Here is a 21,890-nt window from a genome sequence, read left to right as displayed (position 1 = left end):
AAAGAAAAAAAAAGTTGTAACATTTAGAAAAAAATCCCTTTGCCCTTCATACTTTTCACACACACACAGCTTTCAAGTGGAGCAGCCATCTTTGGACTGAAAGGCAAGAAAGATAAGAATGAAGTCCTTCCATCTGATAATTTAATAGGATAACTGCATCATCACACCCCTTGCTCTGGCCACCATGCTTCTTCTACCAATGCACTGTGTGTGCTGCCTCTTTTTTGGAAGATGCATCACATGGCTGACTCACAAGGAATGCTTCATCAGTTCACACCTCTGAAGAGGGCAGGACCAACATTAGGGTCCATTTCTGACCACGCTCATTGTTCTCCGATCCCTCTTCAGGTTCTACAATTCTCTTGAGGGAAGCAGTAAGCTGGATATATGATGTTTAGGTTTCTGTTCTAACATGCCAGAGTCTCAATGCTATCTAAGGAATCATTTTTCCCAATTTTCTTCCCATCTTAATTTATGTACCTCACTTTAGCATATTTACACAGGGACTGCATTGCAAATGGGCCTAAATAAAACCACACAGCTAAACTACATATTCATTATATATGAAGGGTAACCAAAAGTACAATAAGATGGACAGAACATAAATTGTTGTTCTAAGTTCACATAAATCAAAGTTTATACATGCACATTCCTTTAAGTTTTACTTTTGAAAGGTCTTCAAAATAAAACTTGAGAGGGTACTAAGATTCTGTAGCACAGAAAACGTAGTACATTTTAAGGATATATTTCTAATATCAGAGCATGCCCATTTGATACTTCACAACATTGCGTAAGGTACAAATTCATGCTTTTAAATAATTTAAAAGTATGGCTCAAAAAAATAATAAAAGTATATTTCAATGCAGTAAGTGTAGCTTTTACACTGGAAATAACGTTTTATATTATCGTCCCATTTAGCTCTACTGCAAAGGAGGAAGCCTGTGCGTTCAAACTGTCTTTGCAGGTCTGGATGTGGAAGATTGACGCAGTAAAGAAAAGTGGCAACAGAGAACCTCATAATTCAGAAAAAGACAGATGTCCTTTGGAAGAGGTTATTTAAAGCCTCTTTAAAACCTTGAAGGTTTCTAGAAGACACAAAGGCTTCACCCAAAGTGCCAGTGTGGGGTGCGGGGAGGCATTAGCAAGTATGCTCTGTACTTTCTACTTGGTACTGGGCGTCCAGTGCATATCAATTATGATCGTCTAGATTAATTCACCACTTACATCCAGCACCTCAGAGATTTCCTCAGCTCCACTAGGAATATTTTCTGTGGTTTTAAGTTTGAATTCTACTTCGTTTAGCCACTTGTTTGCCTTCTCCAAGTATGACAATAATTCGTGCCAGCACGCCCAAACTTCCTAAGAAAGAAATACATAGCACAGATGAAATATTTCATACAAAAGTGACTTGACACTTTGGAATTTCCATTTGTAAAACTCTGAAAATAGAACATGTTTATTTCACATCATTCACCTTGGTCATGCTGATCATCTAATATGTTTATAATTACTAATCATTAAGGAAACCTTCTATTACAGAAATTAATTACAGGGTCAGTGATTTACTTTTTCTAAATAGAAAAATGATTCATCAACAACAGAGTATGGAAAATAAAAGAAATAAAAGAACACCTAAAAATGCATATACAAATCTAACATCTCAAAACATTAACCATGATCACTTTTCTGTGACCTCCTTTAAAGTTTACCACATGTAAGTAATTTGATAGTTAACATTAGAGTACAGATTTAGTTATAGTGCTCTTGAAACCTTACACCATATAATTTTTCCATATTACGAAGAAGACATTTTTAATGAAAATCTCAAATTTCATTAAAGTGGCTATACTTTTGTTTTCTTAACAATCAACACTTTTTGGGTAGTTAGACTATTTTTAGTTTTATTCGCTATTATAAATTTGAGGCGAGCATCATCAGGGGATATGGATATTCTTCCCTATTTCAAATTATTTCTTTCAGGTATATTAACAGGAATATGACTAGTAACTATTTCAAGGCTATGACTATTTTTAAATGGCTTGCAATATGTATTAAAAAATGATGACTGTAATAAACAAACATACTCGTATATAAAAAAAGCAAAACTTTAGGATTGCAACCAGAATACATAAAAAAGTATTCTTTGACTTTGGGTATGGGAAAGGAGATCTTAAATAAGACATTTTGTTAAAAAAAAACAAAACAAACAAACACCATAAGACAGAGATGAATAAATGTGATTACAATAGAAATAAACCCTTCTATTCATCAAAAGGCACCATAAAGACATTGAAAAACAGCCTCAAACTTGAAGAAAACAATTGCAAAATTTGTAACAGGTAAGTAAGAAACGAATGTCAACAAATCAATTAAAGGTGAACAGACATCCCAATAGAAAATGAAAGGAAAACCTGAACCAGCATTTCAAAGAAAAAGATACATGTGTGCCCAATAAACATATGAAAATATGTTCATCCTTATTAGTAATCAAGGGAATGTAACTCAAGATTACAATGTGATACGCATGCCATGTTGACTGACTGACACAAGTGAGAAGTTTAACAATTTCAAGTGTAAGAGAAGATACGCATTAACAAAAATTTATATTTATTGCCGGTGGGTGTATAAATTGGAATGACCTTTTTGGAAAACAATTTGTCATTCTCACTAAGGTGAATATTCACATAGGCAACAATTCAGCAACTCCACTGTTAGGTACACATCCTCAGAGGAACTGCTTTGTGTAGACGACAAAGACAGTTAAGAGAGTATTCATTTCAGCACTTTTTGTAATAACCAACATTTTTTAGAACAGCCTTGGTGTCTGCTAACAGGAGAATGTATAAATACAATGTATTACATTTAAACAGAGAACATAGAAGTAAAAATGGAAATTTCATCACACAGAACAACATGGAAGAGTCTCAGACACAAAACTGTTGGGCAAAATGGGCAAGCCCTAGAAAACTAAATGTTATATGTTATGATTTGTTTGCAATGCCCAAACAAGCAAAACTGAGCAACATATTATTTAGATATTCATATGTGTGTGATAAAACATTTTTAAGCAAAGAAATAATCAAGCCAAATTTCTGGATTATGGTTATAGATGTTGGGGAAAAAGTAGGAAGATGTGCTAGAGGATAAGAATACAAAAATGGTCATTTTCCATTAGCTTTGAGATGGGAAATATTGGGCAAACCTATAAATACAGTAGTGCAATCACCACATCCCACTATCCACCCCCTAATACCATTAAAAATAAAGCCAAGGAAGGAAGTTTTATTTCAAGAGAAACCAAACATTCTATCAGATTTCCCATATTTTCACTTTGTTTATAATCCATGCAAATGATGGAAGGAGGTACATTCCCTCTCCGATTGATGAAAAGCATCAGTCTTAACCTGCCTTGCCACCCAATACTACTTGCTTGGTATCTTGTGGGCAGTTTAATATAGAAAGTGAAATTAAGTATTTTGTTTTAAAAGGTGCTAGAAATCTTAAATCTGGGTCATTTCCAGCTCCTGCTGGACTACAGGCTGTCTTCCTTCTGGGCAGAGATCCCAGTGGGAAAATATAAATACCTCCTTAAATACCCGAGGGTACTTTAGAGCTTTGAAGATAAGGAGATGTGATTGGTAATGTGTCTTATTAACTTTGGTGCAGATTGAGGTAATGAACTACCTTGCTGATTTAACCATCAGGATGGATGGCCCCTTGTGTCCTCAATGTATCTGAAGGGCACAGCTGGAGAGGCTGAATGTACTGGCTTTACAGGTCACCTTTGCAAAATAAAATGTAGTCTTGCAGCCTGAATTAGGGCTAAAAGCCACTTGGAATAACTGTTAAGCTTAACAGTTTGGAACGTAAAACTACTCTGAAATCACAGAACTCACACTGGCTCTGAAGAGATTACAAACAATAAAGGAAACTTCCATTCAAAATGGTGAATTGAGCTGATGTGATAATCCCTCCACTCCCTCCTTCAGTAGTATTGAAATGCTAGATAAATTACAAAGGAAAATATTTGAGTTCATGGCTGTACTATGAAATATGAAAAGCCTTATGCAGCAGAAACAAAGAGGGAAATTAAGCACAGGTAGAAGTGGGGAGGCCAAGCTTACCAAAATACTGGAATATCAGAACAGGACATATGACATAAAAGCTAGCATATTCAACACTAACTTGGGATGAAAAGAGAGGCACTGGTCTCATGCATTTCAGGGAGATGGAAAAGCATAAAGTTGTGTGTCACCTATCCTGAAAACAAGAGCTATAAAATCCCTACCCACTGGAGTAAAAGGAATTAGCAAGGAGGCTGAGAATCCCTTGGATTTTGGTTGGAAAATAAGGATTCACACACAAAAAGCTGAAAGCTAAGTTTATATCACACCTGAGAGTAGAATATAAGATTTCTAAGACTCTGGTAGAAACATTAGGAAAAAACTCTTAAGGACCAGAGGATAAAGGATGTCTAGTAAAACAATTCCTACTAAAGGTGAGCTCAAACATACACAAAAATTACAAGCCATGTGAGGAAATTCCCTGCCATTCAAGACAGTCACTAGTTATACAGAATGGTAGAATCCACAAGTTATAATCTAAAGACAGTGCAATTATAAAGAATTTTATAATAAATAAGTTTAGCCTGGTGTTAGAAGTTGCCAGTAGGATCTATTTTTCTTGAGATTGGCAACTAGAGCTCATACTTAAGAAATGAAAGGATTAACTTCCCTGCATTCTATGTTAGAATAGAAACTTCTGCTACATGCTTTCATAAGCTGTGGCTAAAGACGGCGCTGATGCAGGGGCAATGGAGGATGTGCAGGGGGGAGAATTGGAAAGTGAGGCAATTCTTTTTTTTTTTTTTAAAGTTATCTCTACACCCAACGTGGGACTCGAACTTACAACCCTGATAAAGAGTCACATGCTCTACCAACTGAGCCAGCCACAGGCCTCTGAGGCAATCCTTTTTCCTCAACTTTTTATTGCAGTGTTTAAGAGAAACCCATCTGGTCCCTTTTCTTTAAAGGATCTAAAATAATTTCACTCATCAAATGGGTGGGTACGTTCAGAAAAAGATTGTCAGTATGCATTCCCTCCTGAGCTTCTGGCATGGCCAAAGAGGAATCAAGGACAACTCTTGGAAGTTTCTAATTTCTGACAGTTATGGGAGATGGAGATCTGTCCGTGTTTGCAGGCTAAGATGAAATGTGGTGGGGAAATAAGACTCCAGGGTATCATGGAAACATGGGCTTAAAGCAAGTAACTATCAAGAGAATGTGGTTTAAAGCTACTGGCAAGAGTCAGCCTGAAATTGTGTTGAATACTCCAACGTACCAAGAATGCAGAGAAGATCCTTTTGGGGATTCACAGTCTATATGAACATGGATCCCCAAAAGACCACACCAAGTCTATAGAGAACAAGCCAGATAAATCAGTGGTGATAACCTACTAAATCTGGTGATAACGTATTCATCGTAACAGGTGTCTGTGGGTGTTAATGAGAAGGTACAGCAGTTGTGACCAGCAAAGAAAAGGACATTGATATGAAGAGTATATGTTCTCCTCATTAACCTCCCTTAAAGCAACACAATATGATCACTATCCACAAACTTATTGGAAGGGAGGGACTCTACGATCATTGTTTTTCTCTCTTCCACCTCTGTATAATTTGCTGAAGCCAGAGATTAACCTAAACTAATGGAAGATGTTAATAAACTATGAGATCAAAATTTAAATAAGACTAAATTTTAATAATTAAAAGTGAATGAAAAGTCATGGTGTCAGACTGCAATAGTGATGAGGAAGCCAACTACTGGGCAGAAATTGATGTCTGACATGGTTGGTGACAGTTATTGGGAAACCAAAACTCTTTCATGCTCATGACTCACAGAGACTTCTCAACCAAAAGAACTGCATAGGTTTAAATTGTTTCACAAAAGGAATAGAATTAATTATGCATAACCAGAAGAGTGTATAAAAGAAGAGATAAACTTCAAAATAAGTAAGTGAAATCTCAGGAAATGGAAAATAAGGTTTTGAAAAAATAGAAAATTATACACACACACATATAGAGGATGATGTGTATATAGAGATGAGTATATTTATATATCAAAGGATGAAATATACAGTAGTCAGTTGAAGAGATCATTTGAGAAATGGAAGACGGATTTCAGAAAAATACACAGAATCCAATAGACAGAAATGGAAATACAGACAATATTAAGGGGAAACCTTTAGATAATAGCATATGGTGACAGATGGTAGCCGCACTTGTAGCGAGCATAGCACAATGTATGGCGTTGTTGAATCACTACGCTTACACTTGAAACTACTGTCACACTGTGTTCAACCATACTCAAACAAATAGACAGAGAGAGAAAGCAAAATCTGTTGTCTGAGCGCTACAGAAAATACAAGAAAGAATGGGAAGGGAAGGAAACGTATGACATGGAGTTTCAGGGAAGTCAGAACTAATTCACTATATGCTCCATGAGGGAGGCACTTTGATTATCTAGGAAATTGCTTTCTGACAATATTTAAATGAAACATTTAAATACTTTCTTCTGTTCTTAATTTCTTTACGTCATTATCATTCTTTGCTTCCTGTTGGCCATGTGGTCCATTTAAAAGATATGCTAATCCCTCAGAAATCTATTTTGGGATATGTTTTCTAAAGGTGCCTTTTATTTTTATGTTAATAAAATTTCCAAGACTATTGGACTATCCCTCTATTTCTCATCTGTGATCACACTTATGACCTCTTCTATTTGAAATTATAAAGCCACCCAGTCCCTTTTTATTTCCTCTCCACTTGGTTGGAATATATATAAATTCTTTATCAACTATATTCACGGAAATGACTCACTTCATGTGGGGGAGGAGGACTTAAAGGCCAGCTAGCGAGCAGTATCTGGCAGCATCAGCTTTTAGTGCTAGGTAAAGTTTTCGGCCCCTGGGCACAACCCTTACTGTTAGTAAACAGTATTTTCACAAGGAGGATCATAATTTATTTTTGATGCAGTAACACAGTAATCATTTGAGACACATGAATTATTTATCAACTATTTCCAGATAAGCATAATCTAAGGGGTAGGAGCATGTGAAGAAGATAAAGCAGCACTTAGGATAATAAATATAATGTAAAATGTCCTTCCCAAAGAGCCAGGCAACATGTCCTGTGAAGAACTCTATAGGGCATAGCGGTTATTAAAAACAATTATAATAAAGTACACTTCTCCATGAAACGCCTTTCTAAAATACTTACGATCTTATGCACATTCAAATATATGAAAAAGTAAAGACCGGCTTCTATAAATCTTGAGAAAACCTGTAAGATTTTTGTGACCTAATAATAATGGTAGTAGTAAGAAGAATTAGAATTAGAACTGCTCACATTTACTGAGCAATAGGCTAACTACCTGAAATAGAAATGCTCAAGCCTAAGCAGTCTTACACCAGTGTTCACGTTCTTAATCGCGGAGCATCATACATGACCATAAACTGACACATAATGAATAAAGATCAAGAAAAGCAACTGACTTCCAAGGTCTTGCATTTTCCATTGAGCCTGGTGCAGAGCCACTGGTAGTTGGTGGTTAGAGTGTCGAGTTCCTTCTGTAAGGCCTCTCGTGCTGCAGGGGGAGCCTCAGCTATGACACTATTGACGGACTCGGTAAGGAGTTTCACTTTTGCTTCTTTTTGCTGGGCCTCTTCCTTAGCTCTCTGAAAAATAAAGAATGCTCTTTCTTAATAGTGAGTGAGGCAATGGCTTTACTTCCAAAATGCATTCCTGTCTATCATATACTTTCTTCTCCACAAGATTCCGGTTAGATCCCTATTAGAAGATGAATCAAAATAAATCCAATGGTGACTATAATAACTTCCGTTAATTTAGGTTTAGCTAGAATTTGGAGTCAGAAAGAAAAAAAAATATCATCAGAACATAACAGCACTTTAATCAGAATGGTGTGCAAAGCAGTCTACACGTGGGTATGTATTTGCGGTGTGCTCTCTTTCTTTCAAATATAAATGTGTGTGTATGTGTGTATACACATGTCTACACACAGAGAGAGAGACACACACACACACACATATAAAACAAGAAACAAGTATTTCAGTACTAACTACGTTCAAAAATATCCCATACTCTAGAATTGAAATCATTTATAAATTACTCAGATGGATGAGTAATATTGAAATCAGTGCAATTATCATTGTTTAAATCGAAAGATAATTGATATAAAAAGTCTTCTTAATGCTACATCCAGGACCGTATTTTGACAAAAGAAAGTTCTATTCAGTCACTGAACACGTACGACAGAAAGAGGAGAATAGCAGCCTCTGCTAGGAAGGAGGCTACCTGGTACTCAGCCATACCTTTTTGCTCTTCTCAGGTCGAAGATAAATTGTTTCACAGAATATCGACATCACACAAGGCTACTTTGTTACCATTGTGGATCATGACAACAATACCACTATATTCCATAGCCATGTTAGAATACGTACAAAATATAAACACTGTCCAAACCACACAAACCCAAACACTTCCCGGTCCCCATTAATATGACTCTGTGCTGCTTCTTTATCAATTCTACTGCCAAATTTACTCTAGTATTCCTTCATTCCAGGACAGATTTATTAAGCTACCAATCACAGAGTTATTCCCAGGCAGTGACAACATGCAATCCAAAGCAAAGCTCTTCAACTCTCCCTCAAATCATTTCTCCCTCAAATCATTTAACACCAGCCCCAATCCTACCACAGGTTCTAATATTCTCTGACTCCTACAACCAAGTTAGGTCCATATAATTGGACAAGTTGGGTTTATTACAGAAGTCCTTTCACTGGTTGAAGGCTGTTGGGGGAATGCTAATTTCATCCTAGTGAGGCCTGATACATAGGTGGGAAAGGTGGGATTCAGGAAGCACAAAAAGCCCTTACATAAAGAAGAACAGGTTCTGGCAGGGGGAAGTTGGACCTACATGCAGGGTAGTAAGTGAGAGTAAGGGGATATGGGCAAAAAATGGACAAGCTCAGCTATAAAATGCCTTTGTATGTTTCAACACAATCCCCCTATGCTTTTGGATTTACTCCCATAATGCCTTAAAAGTATACAATATGATGACAAATCCAAGTTGTTTTGAATACTAAATGATTGCCTTCAATGATTTTAATTTATTTCATTGAAAATTTTAGCTGAAAATTCTCCAATCTGTTTTTGCTATTACTGACCATGAGCTCTGTGTCTATACAAGCCGTATTTTGACGACAGTAATTTTAGCATTACAAACAATTCTGACCACATTAATCACTTCGTATGTGCTGCTCTGGGCCATGACAGACATGCTGTAGGTGCTACTTTGGTGGTTCTTTAACAAAACCTTGCAGAATATTCAACATGAGAAAAGTGAGTTTCAAAGTGTTTAGGAAAGTCATCCTGGAATCTACACCTTCTTTCTTCTAGTTTATGTTAAGCCCATCTCAAATCCTCCACGAAATGAAGAAGCATGCTGTGCAGTATCCAACGAATGCAATTACATTTCATTCAAGTTACACACAACCCGTACAACTACAAAAAACGCAGGATGAGAAACATTTCCTTCTTCCTTTGTAGGGTTGCATCAATTCTTTTTTAAACAAGCTTAGAAGCAGGGAAACATTCACAGGAGAAAAGGTGGTAAGATTTTTCCACCGGAAGAAAAGGTAGAAAACTAAATAATGGTTGGCAGAATTTAGGTAAAATCCTCATCAGAAATTATGTTTTTGCTTCCCTTTGTTTCCATGAACATAACCGTCATATGCTCAGACACCTTTCATTGCCAGTATCTCAAATCGGTGGTTCTCAAAATATGGTTCCTTGAAACCACTTTGGAACTTGGTCCCTGGCATCACCTGACAATGTGTTCAAAATAAAAATTCTCAGGTTTTCCTCCAGACTTACTGAATCAGAACTTATGAGGTGGGGCCTAAAAGTCTGTGTCTGAACAAGTCCTTTAGGTGAACGTGATTGTAAGAATCACTCAGTTGTAAGAATCACAGTTCTAGTCTGTTACACATACGACAACAGTAAATACATCTTTGTAATTCTGGGAAGCACAAGGACTGGGGTTACCGAAAGTGTAGTTAAAAAAATATATAAAGAAGAAAACGTTGAAAGTGAAATATCAGAGATTTTTTTAAAGGTTTAATATAAAGTTTTACCATTTAGACATTGTAGAACTCCAAAAGAATTTTGAAGTCAGGTGTTGTTTATCAAACACTCCCCTAGGTTCTTTTATGTTAATTAAAAGGTTTTATTTATAGGGGCGAAAAGAAGTTACGAAAACAGCACTATCATTTTCATTAAAGCACAGGAAATAGCATAAATACACGGAAGGACATCTCCACTTTTTCCCTGAGTAAATTAGGGAGAGACGTCTGAGTAGGTCTGCCAGTCTCTTTTGACAATGAAGATAAATGTGCTCTCAATGTGAGTACAGGAGGAAGACCGGACAAGGTACCATCACTACCCTCTAACTAGTGAAACAGACCTGAAGGGATTACCTTGATTGGCAGGCAAAAAAAAAAAAAAAAAAAAAAAAAAAAAGCAAACAAATGAGAAAATGCATCTTCTTCTTGCCAACTCCCTTGGCTGTTGTTGTCATAGGCTGCCCAAGCGTTTCCTCTTTCCAGTATCACCCCAATACTGGCCCGATGTGGTACCTAGATCAGTTATTTCAACAAGTAAATCAAAGTGGACTAATTGGGTTTCTCATATCGAGAACTGTGTGTAAAAGTTTTAAATATCACACAGTCTGCTCTGTAGCACTGGAAAAAAAAAAAAAGGATCTGGTTAGCCAGATAGGCAAACTGTCCAAGGGGAGAGGGAAGAGGGCCAAAAGAGGGACAGAGCCAAAGAAAGGAACTGGGAGAAGTACAGCAGCTGCACACAAGCTCACTGCTGATTATCTACTTAGGGATCTGGGGCAGTGGCTACATAATATTAGAGGAGACTGTGGAAACAGCCAGGAGGGGATTGAAATGTGAGAGGAAAGCAAACAGGGATGCGCATGACTTGGAAAGTAAACAAAACAAAAGAAAAAACAATGTCTTGGAATCGCTTGGGATGGGATGGCATGAGTGGGAATTAAATATATTCTTTACTCTTAGTTCTCCCACAGATAAAGCCTGTGACTATGACTACATTATTCAACCTACGTGAAGGTTTCAGTTTTTGGATCACCAGAGACCAAGTGTGGACTATTTTGCGTCCAAAGAATCTTCTAGCTCTCACCATCTATAATGATATAATTTCCCTAAGAGTGACCTCCCCACAGTCAAATTTAAAATCATTACAGTCTCTTGTTTGAAGGCTTACAATGGGTTTCCCCTTTCACTTTTCACGAAAACTCCCCCAAACCCTACTAAATTCCTGTATCAGCAGTTATCTACCAAACCCCTCAAAATCATCTCAGGTCATTTATCCTGTTTTACTCTCTTCAGGCTGGCAGGCTTCTTTCTCTTCCCAATGAGACTTAAGGTCTTTGTAGGAACTCTTACCTCTGATTGGAATGTGCCTCTATGAGGTTTTTTTAAGGCTTTTTCTTAGGATTCGTATCTCAGACTAAAGATAATGTCTCACAAATTCCCTACATGTCAAACCTTTCTAAAATACCATTTCACTGCCTGCAAGTCCCACCTAAACCCTAATTATTTTTTTATTTCACAATCTTGCTTCATGTTTTAGGCAAATTACCGTGATCTCAAAAGAGTTTATTTCTCCATTCAATGCCTGCTCTCCTTCCACTAGAACGTAAGTTCCAAGTCAGGTCACTTTTATGTCTTAGTCACCACCATGTTCATTGTCTAAAATGGTATTTGGCACATAGTAAGTATGCGATTAATGTTTTTTTGCTTATATGAATAAGTGATATGTAGTATTATTAGATTAGAACAATTTTGTAGCTTTTAATACCCTGAAAACTATCACCGTTTACCCACTATAGTCTTATATCCTTATATGTTTTTTTTTTTTTAATTTTTTTAACGTTTATTTATTTTTGAGAGAGAGACAGAGCATGAACGGGGGAGGGTCAGAGAGAAGGAGACACAGAATCTGAAGCAGGCTCCAGGCTCTTAGCTGTCAGCACAGAGCCCGACGCGGGGCTCAAACTCACGGACCGCAAGATCATGACCTGAGCTGAAGTCGGCCGCTTAATCGACTGAGCCACCCAGGTGCCCCATCCTTATATGTTTTAATTTTACTTTGTACATGTGACAAAAACTACATAATCTAGTGATATTTAAACATATCAGTTGTGATGTATTTTCTACCTATAATAACTATTCACCGAATTATATAAATTATATAATAAAGTATATGTAATTAATTTCTTACCATGCAGCATCGATGACAATAATAACGGTAATAATAATTACTTTGTTATGGGTATCTATTTTTTGCCTGACATTGCTTGAGAACTTTCCTATTTCGTCTTTATAATAGTACTGAATAGCAGGCACTTTGATACCTAGTCCACAAATGAGGGGGTCAAGCCCATTGGGTTTAGGAAACTCAACCATGTTTACCAACAGTTGGCAAGGGAAAAAAAAAACAGATTTTAAACACAAGTGTCTGTCTCCATAATGATTTTTTTGTGTCATGAGGCCATGAGCCAAACATTTATTAATATTTAATGTAGGCTCATGTGGTTAAATGATGTGTTACTGCTAGTACAGAAAGATAACAATTATCATTATAGTTACAAATCACTGGAGGCCCACTCTGCGTCAGGCAATTGACTTACATGCAAGTTGCAACTCTCAGTACATACATTCACATTAGAAAATGACATGGTGGAAGACTCTAAAATACAGAGAACAAACCGGGGATTGCTAGACAGGGTGTTGGTGGGGGGATGGGCTAATGGGTGACAGGTATTAAGAAGGGCATTTGTTGGGATGAGCACTGTGTATTATATGTAAAGTGACAAATCACTGGGTTCTACTCCTGTAACAAATACTACACTGTATGTTAACTAACTGGAATCTATATAGATAAATTTAAAATTAAAAAAATCATATGTATGTAAAACTTTAAAAGTAAAAAAAAAAAAAAGAAATGAAAATGACATGGTGCAGACATGACAAAGTAGAGATCTCTGAGTTTTCCAAGGCCACTGCATAGATTCTTCTTCAGGCCTCACTTCCCAGTCCCTGCCACATACTACTTTCCCTGGTCCCAAATCAACATTAATTTTTATGCTACTGTTTCAGAAGTCCATGTAAACTCAGTGCTTTTTATTCACATTAAAAGCCATCTGTTAAAGTACTTAGTATCCAAATTCTTAGAACCCCCTTTAAAAATTAACACAGGTTGTTAACTACATTTTCCACTGTCACTGCATTAAGACTTGATATATTTTCAATTTGAATTTTCATCACTGGAAACAGCTCATGTGACAAGCTGATTCCAATATCTTAATACTATATAATTTCATGGGGGAAATGTTCCTTACAGTGATAGCCAATATTTATATTTTGACCACAATGCATTAAAAGAAATAAATGCTTCAGAATCCATAATGTGTACCGAACTTGAAGCTGAATTCATTAAAAATAAACCTCCACTATTAAGCCAAGGAAAGAACAGACAGTGCAGAATCACAAGGTTAAGCAATGTTGCATCTTTCTTTTTTTTCTTTCTTTGTTTCATTTTACTTGGTTTATTTTACCTTCATCTCTTCAACTGCAGTCTGTAATTCGTCTGGGGTTTTATATTCAAAATCTCTCTCTAGGTATTCTTCTTCAGCTTGCGTCATCCATTCGTGCATCTCTGACAGATCTTTCTGAAGACTTACAGTTTTATCCAAACCTCCCTTTAAAGCTTCCTTTCTGGCATAGACCTTCCATAAAACAAAGCAACAAGCAAAGCATGAATATGGAAAGTCACAAAACATTGTCATTATATTATTACTCAACAGTCTGTAAATAACTGAAAGTTTAGATAGAAAAGATGAAGTAACAAGGAAAAAGCTTACATGAATGAGGAAATAACTCATGGCGATTGGTTATACTTAATTTCACATTAGTGTTAAAATAAGATATAGCCATTTACTTGGCATACGTAATAAAATGAACATATTCCCCCTCTGACTATAATTTAGCTGTGTGTGGGGCTATGCTTTTCTGTGAATGAAGAATAGAGAAAAAGACTTTTTCATAATATGTCTCAGTTGGATACATAAATTTATTGGCACGGTTTCTAATGTTCATAAATCTGAGTCTACTCTTCCACTTTATTTTTTAATTTTTTTTACTCTTCCACTTTAAAGAATGAATCATACAAAACACAGTGTACAAAAAGGGGTATGAATAATTGTAAATATTTATGCCCCCAACATGGAAGTACCCAAATATACAAAACAGTAACATACATAAAGAAACTCATTGATAATAATACAATAACAGTAGGGGACTTTAACAACGCACTTAGATCATCTATGCAGAAAATCAACAAGGAAACTAGGGCTTTGAATGACACACTGGACAAGATGGATTTAACAGATATATTCAGAACACTCCATCCTAGAACAGCAGAATACACATTCTTTTCAAGTGCACATGGGACACTCTCCAGAATAGAACACATACTAGGTCACAAATCTGGCCTCAACAAAGACCAAAACACTGCGCCCATACCATGTATATTTTCTGACCGCAAAGCTATGAAACTTGGGGTATGTGGGTGGCTCAGTCAGTTAAGCATCCAACTCTTGACTTCAGCTCAGGTCATGATCTCATGGGTTTGTGGGTTCAAGCCCTGCATCAGACTCCATGCTGGCAGTGTGGAGCCTGCTTGGGACTTTCTCCTTCCCTCTCTGTCTTTGCCCCTTCCCCACTTGTGCTCTCCTTCACTCTCAAAATATAAATAAATAAATAATTTGTTAAAAAAAGCAATGAAACTTGAAGTCAACCACAAGAAAAAATTTGGAAAGACCAAAAATACATGGAGATTAAAGAATATCCTGCTAAAGAATGAATGGGCTAACTGAGAAATTAAAGAAGACAGGAAAAAAATACATAGAAATAAATGAAAATGAAAACACAATGATCCAAAACCTTTGGGATGCGGCCAAAGCAGTCATAAGAGGCAAGTATTTTAGCAATACTAGCGTACATCAAGAGGTAAGAAAAATCTCAAATACACAACCTAACCTTACACTTAATGGAGCTAAGGAAAGAACAAATGAAGCCTAAAGCGAGAAGAAGGGAAATAATAAAGATAAGAGCAGAAATAAATGGTATAGAAACAAAAAAAAATCCCATAGAACAGATCAATGAAATTAGGATCTGGTTCTATGAAAGAAATAATAAGATTGATAACCCCCTAGGCAAACTTATCAAAAAGAGAAAGGACTCCAAATCACGAATGAGAAAGGAAAAATCACAACACCACAGAAATACAAAGTGGCATGAACACTGTTCATTTCAGCTTTGAAGGTAGCAACATATTAGAAACAAATCCAAATGTGCTTCCACGGAGAGTAAGTTAAATAAATTGTGAGATACACACACACACACACACACACACACACACACAATGGGATACTATTTAGCACCAATACATCTGTACTGAAGTGAAAGCTGTTCAGTATATAATTTCAAGATTAAAAAGCAGGTTGCAAAACATTATGTGTGGTAATAGGAGACTTGTGATTTTAAATCTTCATAGATTCCTGAAGTACTAATTTTTTAGAGAAGAATGTATTACTTATTAACCAGAAAAACAGCAAAACTTTAAATATCTAAAATAAAATTGTGAATGCTAATCACTTGTTACAAAGTACCCTGTTGAACCACACTGAGGAAAAAATTTTAATTTGGTACTAGAATGATTATATATTGTGTCTCTTTTACTTAAAAAAAGGAACTCTATCCCAATGTCATCAATTCTTTTCTGTGAAATTAAGTAGAGTTCTATCTTTCAAGTAATATAATTTTAATTGAACAGTCTTAACATATAATTGATAATTTTAGTATAATAACGCTTTCATGTAATCTACCAAATACTAAATATGTGCAGAACCATATTAATTTTCTTTATTCTTTACAACCATCTTAATCCTAATATAATAATATTAAAACAACTTTCAGTTCTTTACTCTCCTTGGTGATCAATTGAAATGTAAATAATTGCTTCACTGTGACACAGCTAGAACAGTATGCCTAACAGTTATACTAATTAAAGTATAAAGACTATTTACATAATCAATGAGCCTATAATCAGTGTAAGTAAACAGGTTGCTCAATTTCTACTTAGATCGTCTGCTGTAATCTTTTCAGGCAGTTGGCAAAGTGACAATATTAGAATGACTAATGGAACTTAGCCAAAGACTTATAGTAAAAACAAACAAACAAACAACAAACAAAAACACGCACACACATGCTATTAAACTAAACCAGAAGAAAGGAATCAGGACTGATTTTTTTTTTTTTTTTTTTTTTTTTTTTTTTTTAAGGAAAACCAGGCAGGAAGTCATTCTGAGGTGACAGCACAAATGTACTGGAAAGAACATCAGCTTTGGAATCAGGATACCTGGACTCAGTCAGTAGCAAGTTAAGTGAACCTGAAGACAACACCTCATTTTTCTTTATCTCTGCTCTATAACTAATCTAACAGTTGGACCACATGATTTCCAAGGTCTTTTCGAAGCTTAACATTCCATAGTTCTATGCCTGATCAGACAGAGATATTAATTTTTTTGTTTCATATTTTAGAAGGATCTATAAAAAGGTATAGGCAATTTTTCCCTTACCTTTGTCATATTAGTGATGCAAACATTCTAGCCTGAAAGTGTGCAATCTACCCCCACAGTTTAAGATGACGTTGCCACAACTAAGTACAGAACAGAAAGTTCTTCATATTTCCTGTTCTAGAATTCCTGAACGCAACATTCAGCATTGCCCTTCCTCACTTCACTACCTGCCCTCCACCCCCGGCTCTATTTACATATAATTGACATATAACCCTTTATAAGTTTAAGGTATGCAATGTGATGATTTTATAAATATACATACTGTGAAACAATTACCACAATAGGATTAGTTAACACTTCCATTACCTCACATGATTCCCATTTTTTTTTCTTTTCATGGTAAGAACATTTAAGATCCACTCTCTTACCAACTTACAAGCATATGATGCAGTATTGTTAACTATAGTTACCTGGCTATACATTAGATCTCAAGAACTTATTCAGTGTATAACTAGAAGTTTATAACATTAGATTGAAATCTCTCCATTTGCCCCACCCCCAGCCCTGACAGCCACCACCACTACTCTATTCTACAGTTCATCTTTTTTAGATTCCTCATAGAAAATTATACACTATTTGGTCTTCTCTGACTCATTTCACGGAGCACAATGCCCTCAAAGTTCATCCAAGTTTTTGCAAAGTGCACGATTTCCTTTCTCATGCCTGAATAATACTCCATTGTAGGTATATATGTAATTATGTATGTACGTGTATACACACACATATATGTATATGTACACCATATCTTCTTTATACAGTCATCCAGTGCTGAACATTAAGGTTGTTCCAGATCTTGAGTTTTGTGAATAATACTGTAATGAACGTGGGGGTGCAGATACCTCTCTGAGATTCTGATTTCATTTCCGTTGGAACTATATGCAGAAGTGGGACTGCTGGATAAGATAGCTCTAGTTTTATTTTTTTTGAGGAATCTCCATATTGTTTTCCATAGTAGTCACACCAATTTACATCCCCATCAACAGTGCACGAGGGTTCCTGTTTTTCCACATGCTCATCAACACTGGCTCTCTCTTGCCTTTTTCGATGACAGCCATTCTAACAGATGTGAGGTCATGTTTCACTGTGGTTTTGATTTGCATTTCCCTGATTAGGGATGCTGAGCATTTTTTCATGTAACTTTTGGCCATTTGTATGTCTTCTTTGGAAAGAGCATCTATTCAGTTTCTCTCCCCATTTTTAAACCAGATTGTGTTTTGCTACTGAGTTGTACAAGTTCCTTGTATATTTTAGCTAATGACCCCTTATCAGATACACGGTTTGAAAATATTTCCTCCCATTCTGTAGGCTATCTTTTAATTTTGCTGATTGTTACTTTTGAGGTGCAGATGCTTTTCAGTTTGATGTAGTTCCATTTATTTTTCTTTTGGCGCTTGTGTGTTGGTGTCATATCCAAAAAATCCTTGCCAAGATAAACGTCAAAGAACTTTCTCCCTGCGTTTTCCTCTAAGGGTTTCATGGTTTCAGGTATTTTAAGGCTTTAACACATCTTGTCTTAATTTTTGTGGTGTGAGTTACAAATCTAATCACATTCTTCTGTGTGTGATTATCCAGTTTTCCAAATACTACTTATTGAAGAGATCTTATCCTTTTCCTGTTGAGTAAGTCTGACTCCTTCATCCAATATTAGCTGACTGTATACATGAAGGTTTATTTCTGGGTGGTCAATTCTCTTCCACTTCTTTATGTGTCTATTTTTACACCAATGTCATACTGTTTCTATTGCTAGAGCCTTGTAATATAGTTTGAAATGAGAAGTATGATGCCTCTGTCGTTCTTTCTCAGGATGGCTTTGGTCATTTGGGGTCTTTTGAGGTTCCACACAAATTATAGGAAAGCTTGTTCTATTTCTGAGAAAAATGTCATTGGATTTTTTTTAATTAACGTTTATTTATTTTTGAGGGGGGGGGGGTACAGAGAGACAGAGGCAGAGAGAGAATCCAAAGAAGACTTCAGGCTCTGAGTTGTCAGTACAGAGCCTGACACAGGGCTCAAACTCACAAACCACAAGATCAGGACCTAAGCCGAAGTCAGATGCTCAACCAACTGAGCCAGCGAGGTGCCCCTGTCGTCAGAGCTTTAATAGGGATTGCAATGACTCTATAAATGGCTTTGGGTAGGATGAACATTTTAACAATATTAAGTCTTCTGACCCATGAACACAGGATATCTTTCCATTTATTTGTATTTTCTTCAATTTCTTTAATCAAATCCTATAGTTTTCATAGTATAGATCTTTCACCTCCTTGGTTAAGCTTGTTCCTTTTGTTTTTGATACTATCACAAACAGGATTGTTTTATTTCTTTTTCAAAAATTTTGTTGTTAGTGTATAGAAATATAACTGATTTCCATATAGTTCTATACAATGATTTTGTATACTGCAACTTGACTGAATTTGTTTATTAATTACAACAGTATTTTGGTGGAGTCTTCATGACTTTCTATATACAAGAACACATCACCTAAAAATAGACAGTTTTATTTATTCCTTTCTGATTTGGATGCCTTTATTTTTCTTTCCTAACTATGTTGGCTAGGATTTCCAGTACTGTGTTAAACAGGAGTGGTAAGAGTGGGCACCCTCATCTTGCTCCTGATCTTCGAGAAAAAGCTTTCTGCTTTGCACTACCCAGTAGGACCCTGGCTGAAAAGTTGTCATATATGGTTTCTATTATGTTCTGGGGCATTCCTTTTATACTGAATTTATTAAGTTTTTTCATGAAAGTTTGTTGAACTTTGTCAATTGTGTCAAACTTTTTTTCTGCATCTATTTAGATGATATTTTTTTAATCTTTCATTCTATTAATGCAGTATATCACAGCATGTAGTATATTTTCATATATTTTCATGTTAGCAATTAACATCCTTTAATTTCAGCTTGATCTCCTTTCAGCAGGTATTCTAAGGCAGGCCTAGTGGTAATGAACTTTCTCAAATTTTGTATGTCTGTCAAAGCCTTTATGTCTCCTTCATTTTTGAAAGACTACTTTGCCAGACAGTGTATTATTGGTTAGCATTTTTTTCTTTTTATTAAAGTTTGTTTATTTGAAAGAGAGATCACAGTAGGAGAGGGGCAGAGAGAGGGAGGGAGACAGAAAGAATCCCAACCAGGCTCCACACTGTGAGCACAGAACCTGACAGACGTGGGGCTCAAACACATGAACTGCAAGATTATGACCTGAGCTGAATGAAGGTGGACGCTTAACGAAATGAGCCACCCCGGGGCTCCAGCAATTTTTTTCTTTCAGCACTTTAAATGTATCTTCCCAATGTCTCCTGGCCTGTAAGGTTTTGGCTGAGAAATCGGAAGAAAATCTTATGACGTTCCCTTGTAGGCAAAAAATGTGAAAATAAGTACAGGGAACCTCATTTAAAATGGAGTCAGGAAGACCTGAAGAGAAAGCTGTCACAAATGTACCACCCCCCTTGCAGCCTACCATCAGGAAGAAGGAAGCTCTCTTCTTACCCCAGGAAACAATATGCTAACTAATGCCTATAGTCAAGGAGAAACCGCTAAAACCTTAAACTCTGCTCTTCTCCAAAAACCTTTTGTTCAAAACAACCTTCCCCAATTTCTCCCTAAAACCTATTAGCAGCTGACCTTGCTTTTGTCTCTTCAGACTTGCTATGGTTTGCCATAGTTTAATTGTCCCAAATTGCATCTCCTCTACTATTCCCAAATAAACTCATTTTGCTAAAAAAAAAAAAAGGGGGGGGGAACTAATTTATTTTTAATGTCTCTTGGGGAATATGTTTTTGAGTTGAGTTTTTTTGGTGGCCTATAAGCCTCCAGAATTTAGATGGTCAAATCTCTTTCCAGATTTGAAAAGCTTGCAGCCATAATTTCCATAAATAAGTTCTCTGCCCCCTTCAACTTGATCCATTCTACTGCTAATGCTCTTTATTACATTTTCCTTTTCTTTCATTGTATTCTTCAGCTCTCAGATTTGTGTATTTTTATGATTTCTGTTTCTTTTTTAAAAAATTTTCATTTTGTTCATTTATTACTTTCTTAATTTAATTGAATAGTCTTTATTTTCCTACAGCTCATTGAGTTTTCTTTGAAAAACTATTTTGAAGTATTTACCAGATAAGCTGCAGATATCCTTATCTTTGAGATTGGTTACTGGAAAATTATTATGATCCTTTGGTGGTGTCGTGATTCCTTGACTGTCCACGTGCCTTGAAGCGTGGCAACACTGTCTTTGCATTCACAGTAAAAGTCAGCTCCTCCAGTCTTTACTATCTGCCTTCAGAAGATAAATACCTTCTGTCAACCTTGTTAGGGATTCTGAGGCTATCTGAGGCTTCTATGAATATGACTGTTCCCCAATTCTTGTTCCCTACTGTGGGAGAATTCTTACCCTTATATGGCTTCCCTTCATCCTGCAAAAACCATAGTAGGTATCGACAGCCTCCCTTTTGCTTTCCCGAGAGTGGGGCTAAATGTTCAGGTGTGTGGTCTCTCCAAGACTTGCAGATTTAGACCAACCTTCTGTGCATGCTCATTAGCATCCTACAAAAGCTCACCCTTGTCACCAGCCAGAGTATGCACAGGGAGCCAGCCACAGGGTCGGGATGCAAGTGGGTGTGGCATGAAGGGCAGTCGTGGTGCTGTGGGAAGTTGGAGAAAACACTGACCCCAGTGGCTGGTAGGCAGAACTCCTGATGGAGTCAGTGATATTCTCACGATCCGTGTACTTGTAATACAGTTTCCAGCCCTGGTTGCTGTTCTCCCAGCTGCTCACTACCCCAAACTGGTGGAGCTCTGTACTATGGATGAAGGACAGAGAAATGTTCCTCTTTGTTTAACACCCCCGCATGGCTGTGAAGCTGGGTACTCACTCACATGGTCTCACTTTTCTGCACAGGAGAAACCAGGGTTCTGGTAAGAGCTCTCTTGGCACTGACCTGTGTCACCTTGGAGAACGAATGATGCAGGGAAAGTCAGACCTTTCCTCAAACCTCTCCAATGCATCCAGTCTCAGATTTTTTTTTGGTTTCAACAGTATATTTGTTCTTCTCCACTTGACTCTTGGACCTACAAAATGGCTCCACTTTCTATGGGT

The 21,890-nt window shown here is 36.6% G+C and overlaps 1 protein-coding gene across 16 annotated transcripts in view; it reads right to left on the bottom strand.

Annotated features, from left to right (window-relative positions):
* DMD (dystrophin) overlaps positions 1-21,890 on the bottom strand; it is a 2,111,713-nt gene that overhangs the window by 1,267,714 nt on the left and 822,109 nt on the right. For all 16 annotated transcript variants that reach the window (XM_053892047.1, XM_053892050.1, XM_053892044.1 and 13 more), the window contains 3 exons: positions 13,719-13,889; positions 7,546-7,728; positions 1,225-1,359 (listed from right to left, as the gene is read on the bottom strand). In XM_053892047.1, coding sequence (XP_053748022.1) covers positions 1,225-1,359; positions 7,546-7,728; positions 13,719-13,889 — 489 coding nt within the window. The remainder of the gene's footprint in view (positions 1-1,224; positions 1,360-7,545; positions 7,729-13,718; positions 13,890-21,890) is intronic.

This window comes from Panthera pardus, unplaced genomic scaffold (genome assembly GCF_024362965.1).
Source record: "Panthera pardus isolate Hobbes unplaced genomic scaffold, ASM2436296v1 HiC_scaffold_27, whole genome shotgun sequence".
Taxonomy (NCBI): Eukaryota; Metazoa; Chordata; class Mammalia; order Carnivora; family Felidae; genus Panthera; species Panthera pardus.
The sequence above is the reverse complement of the archived record's forward strand: the minus strand, read 5'-3'. Positions and strand labels throughout refer to the sequence as shown.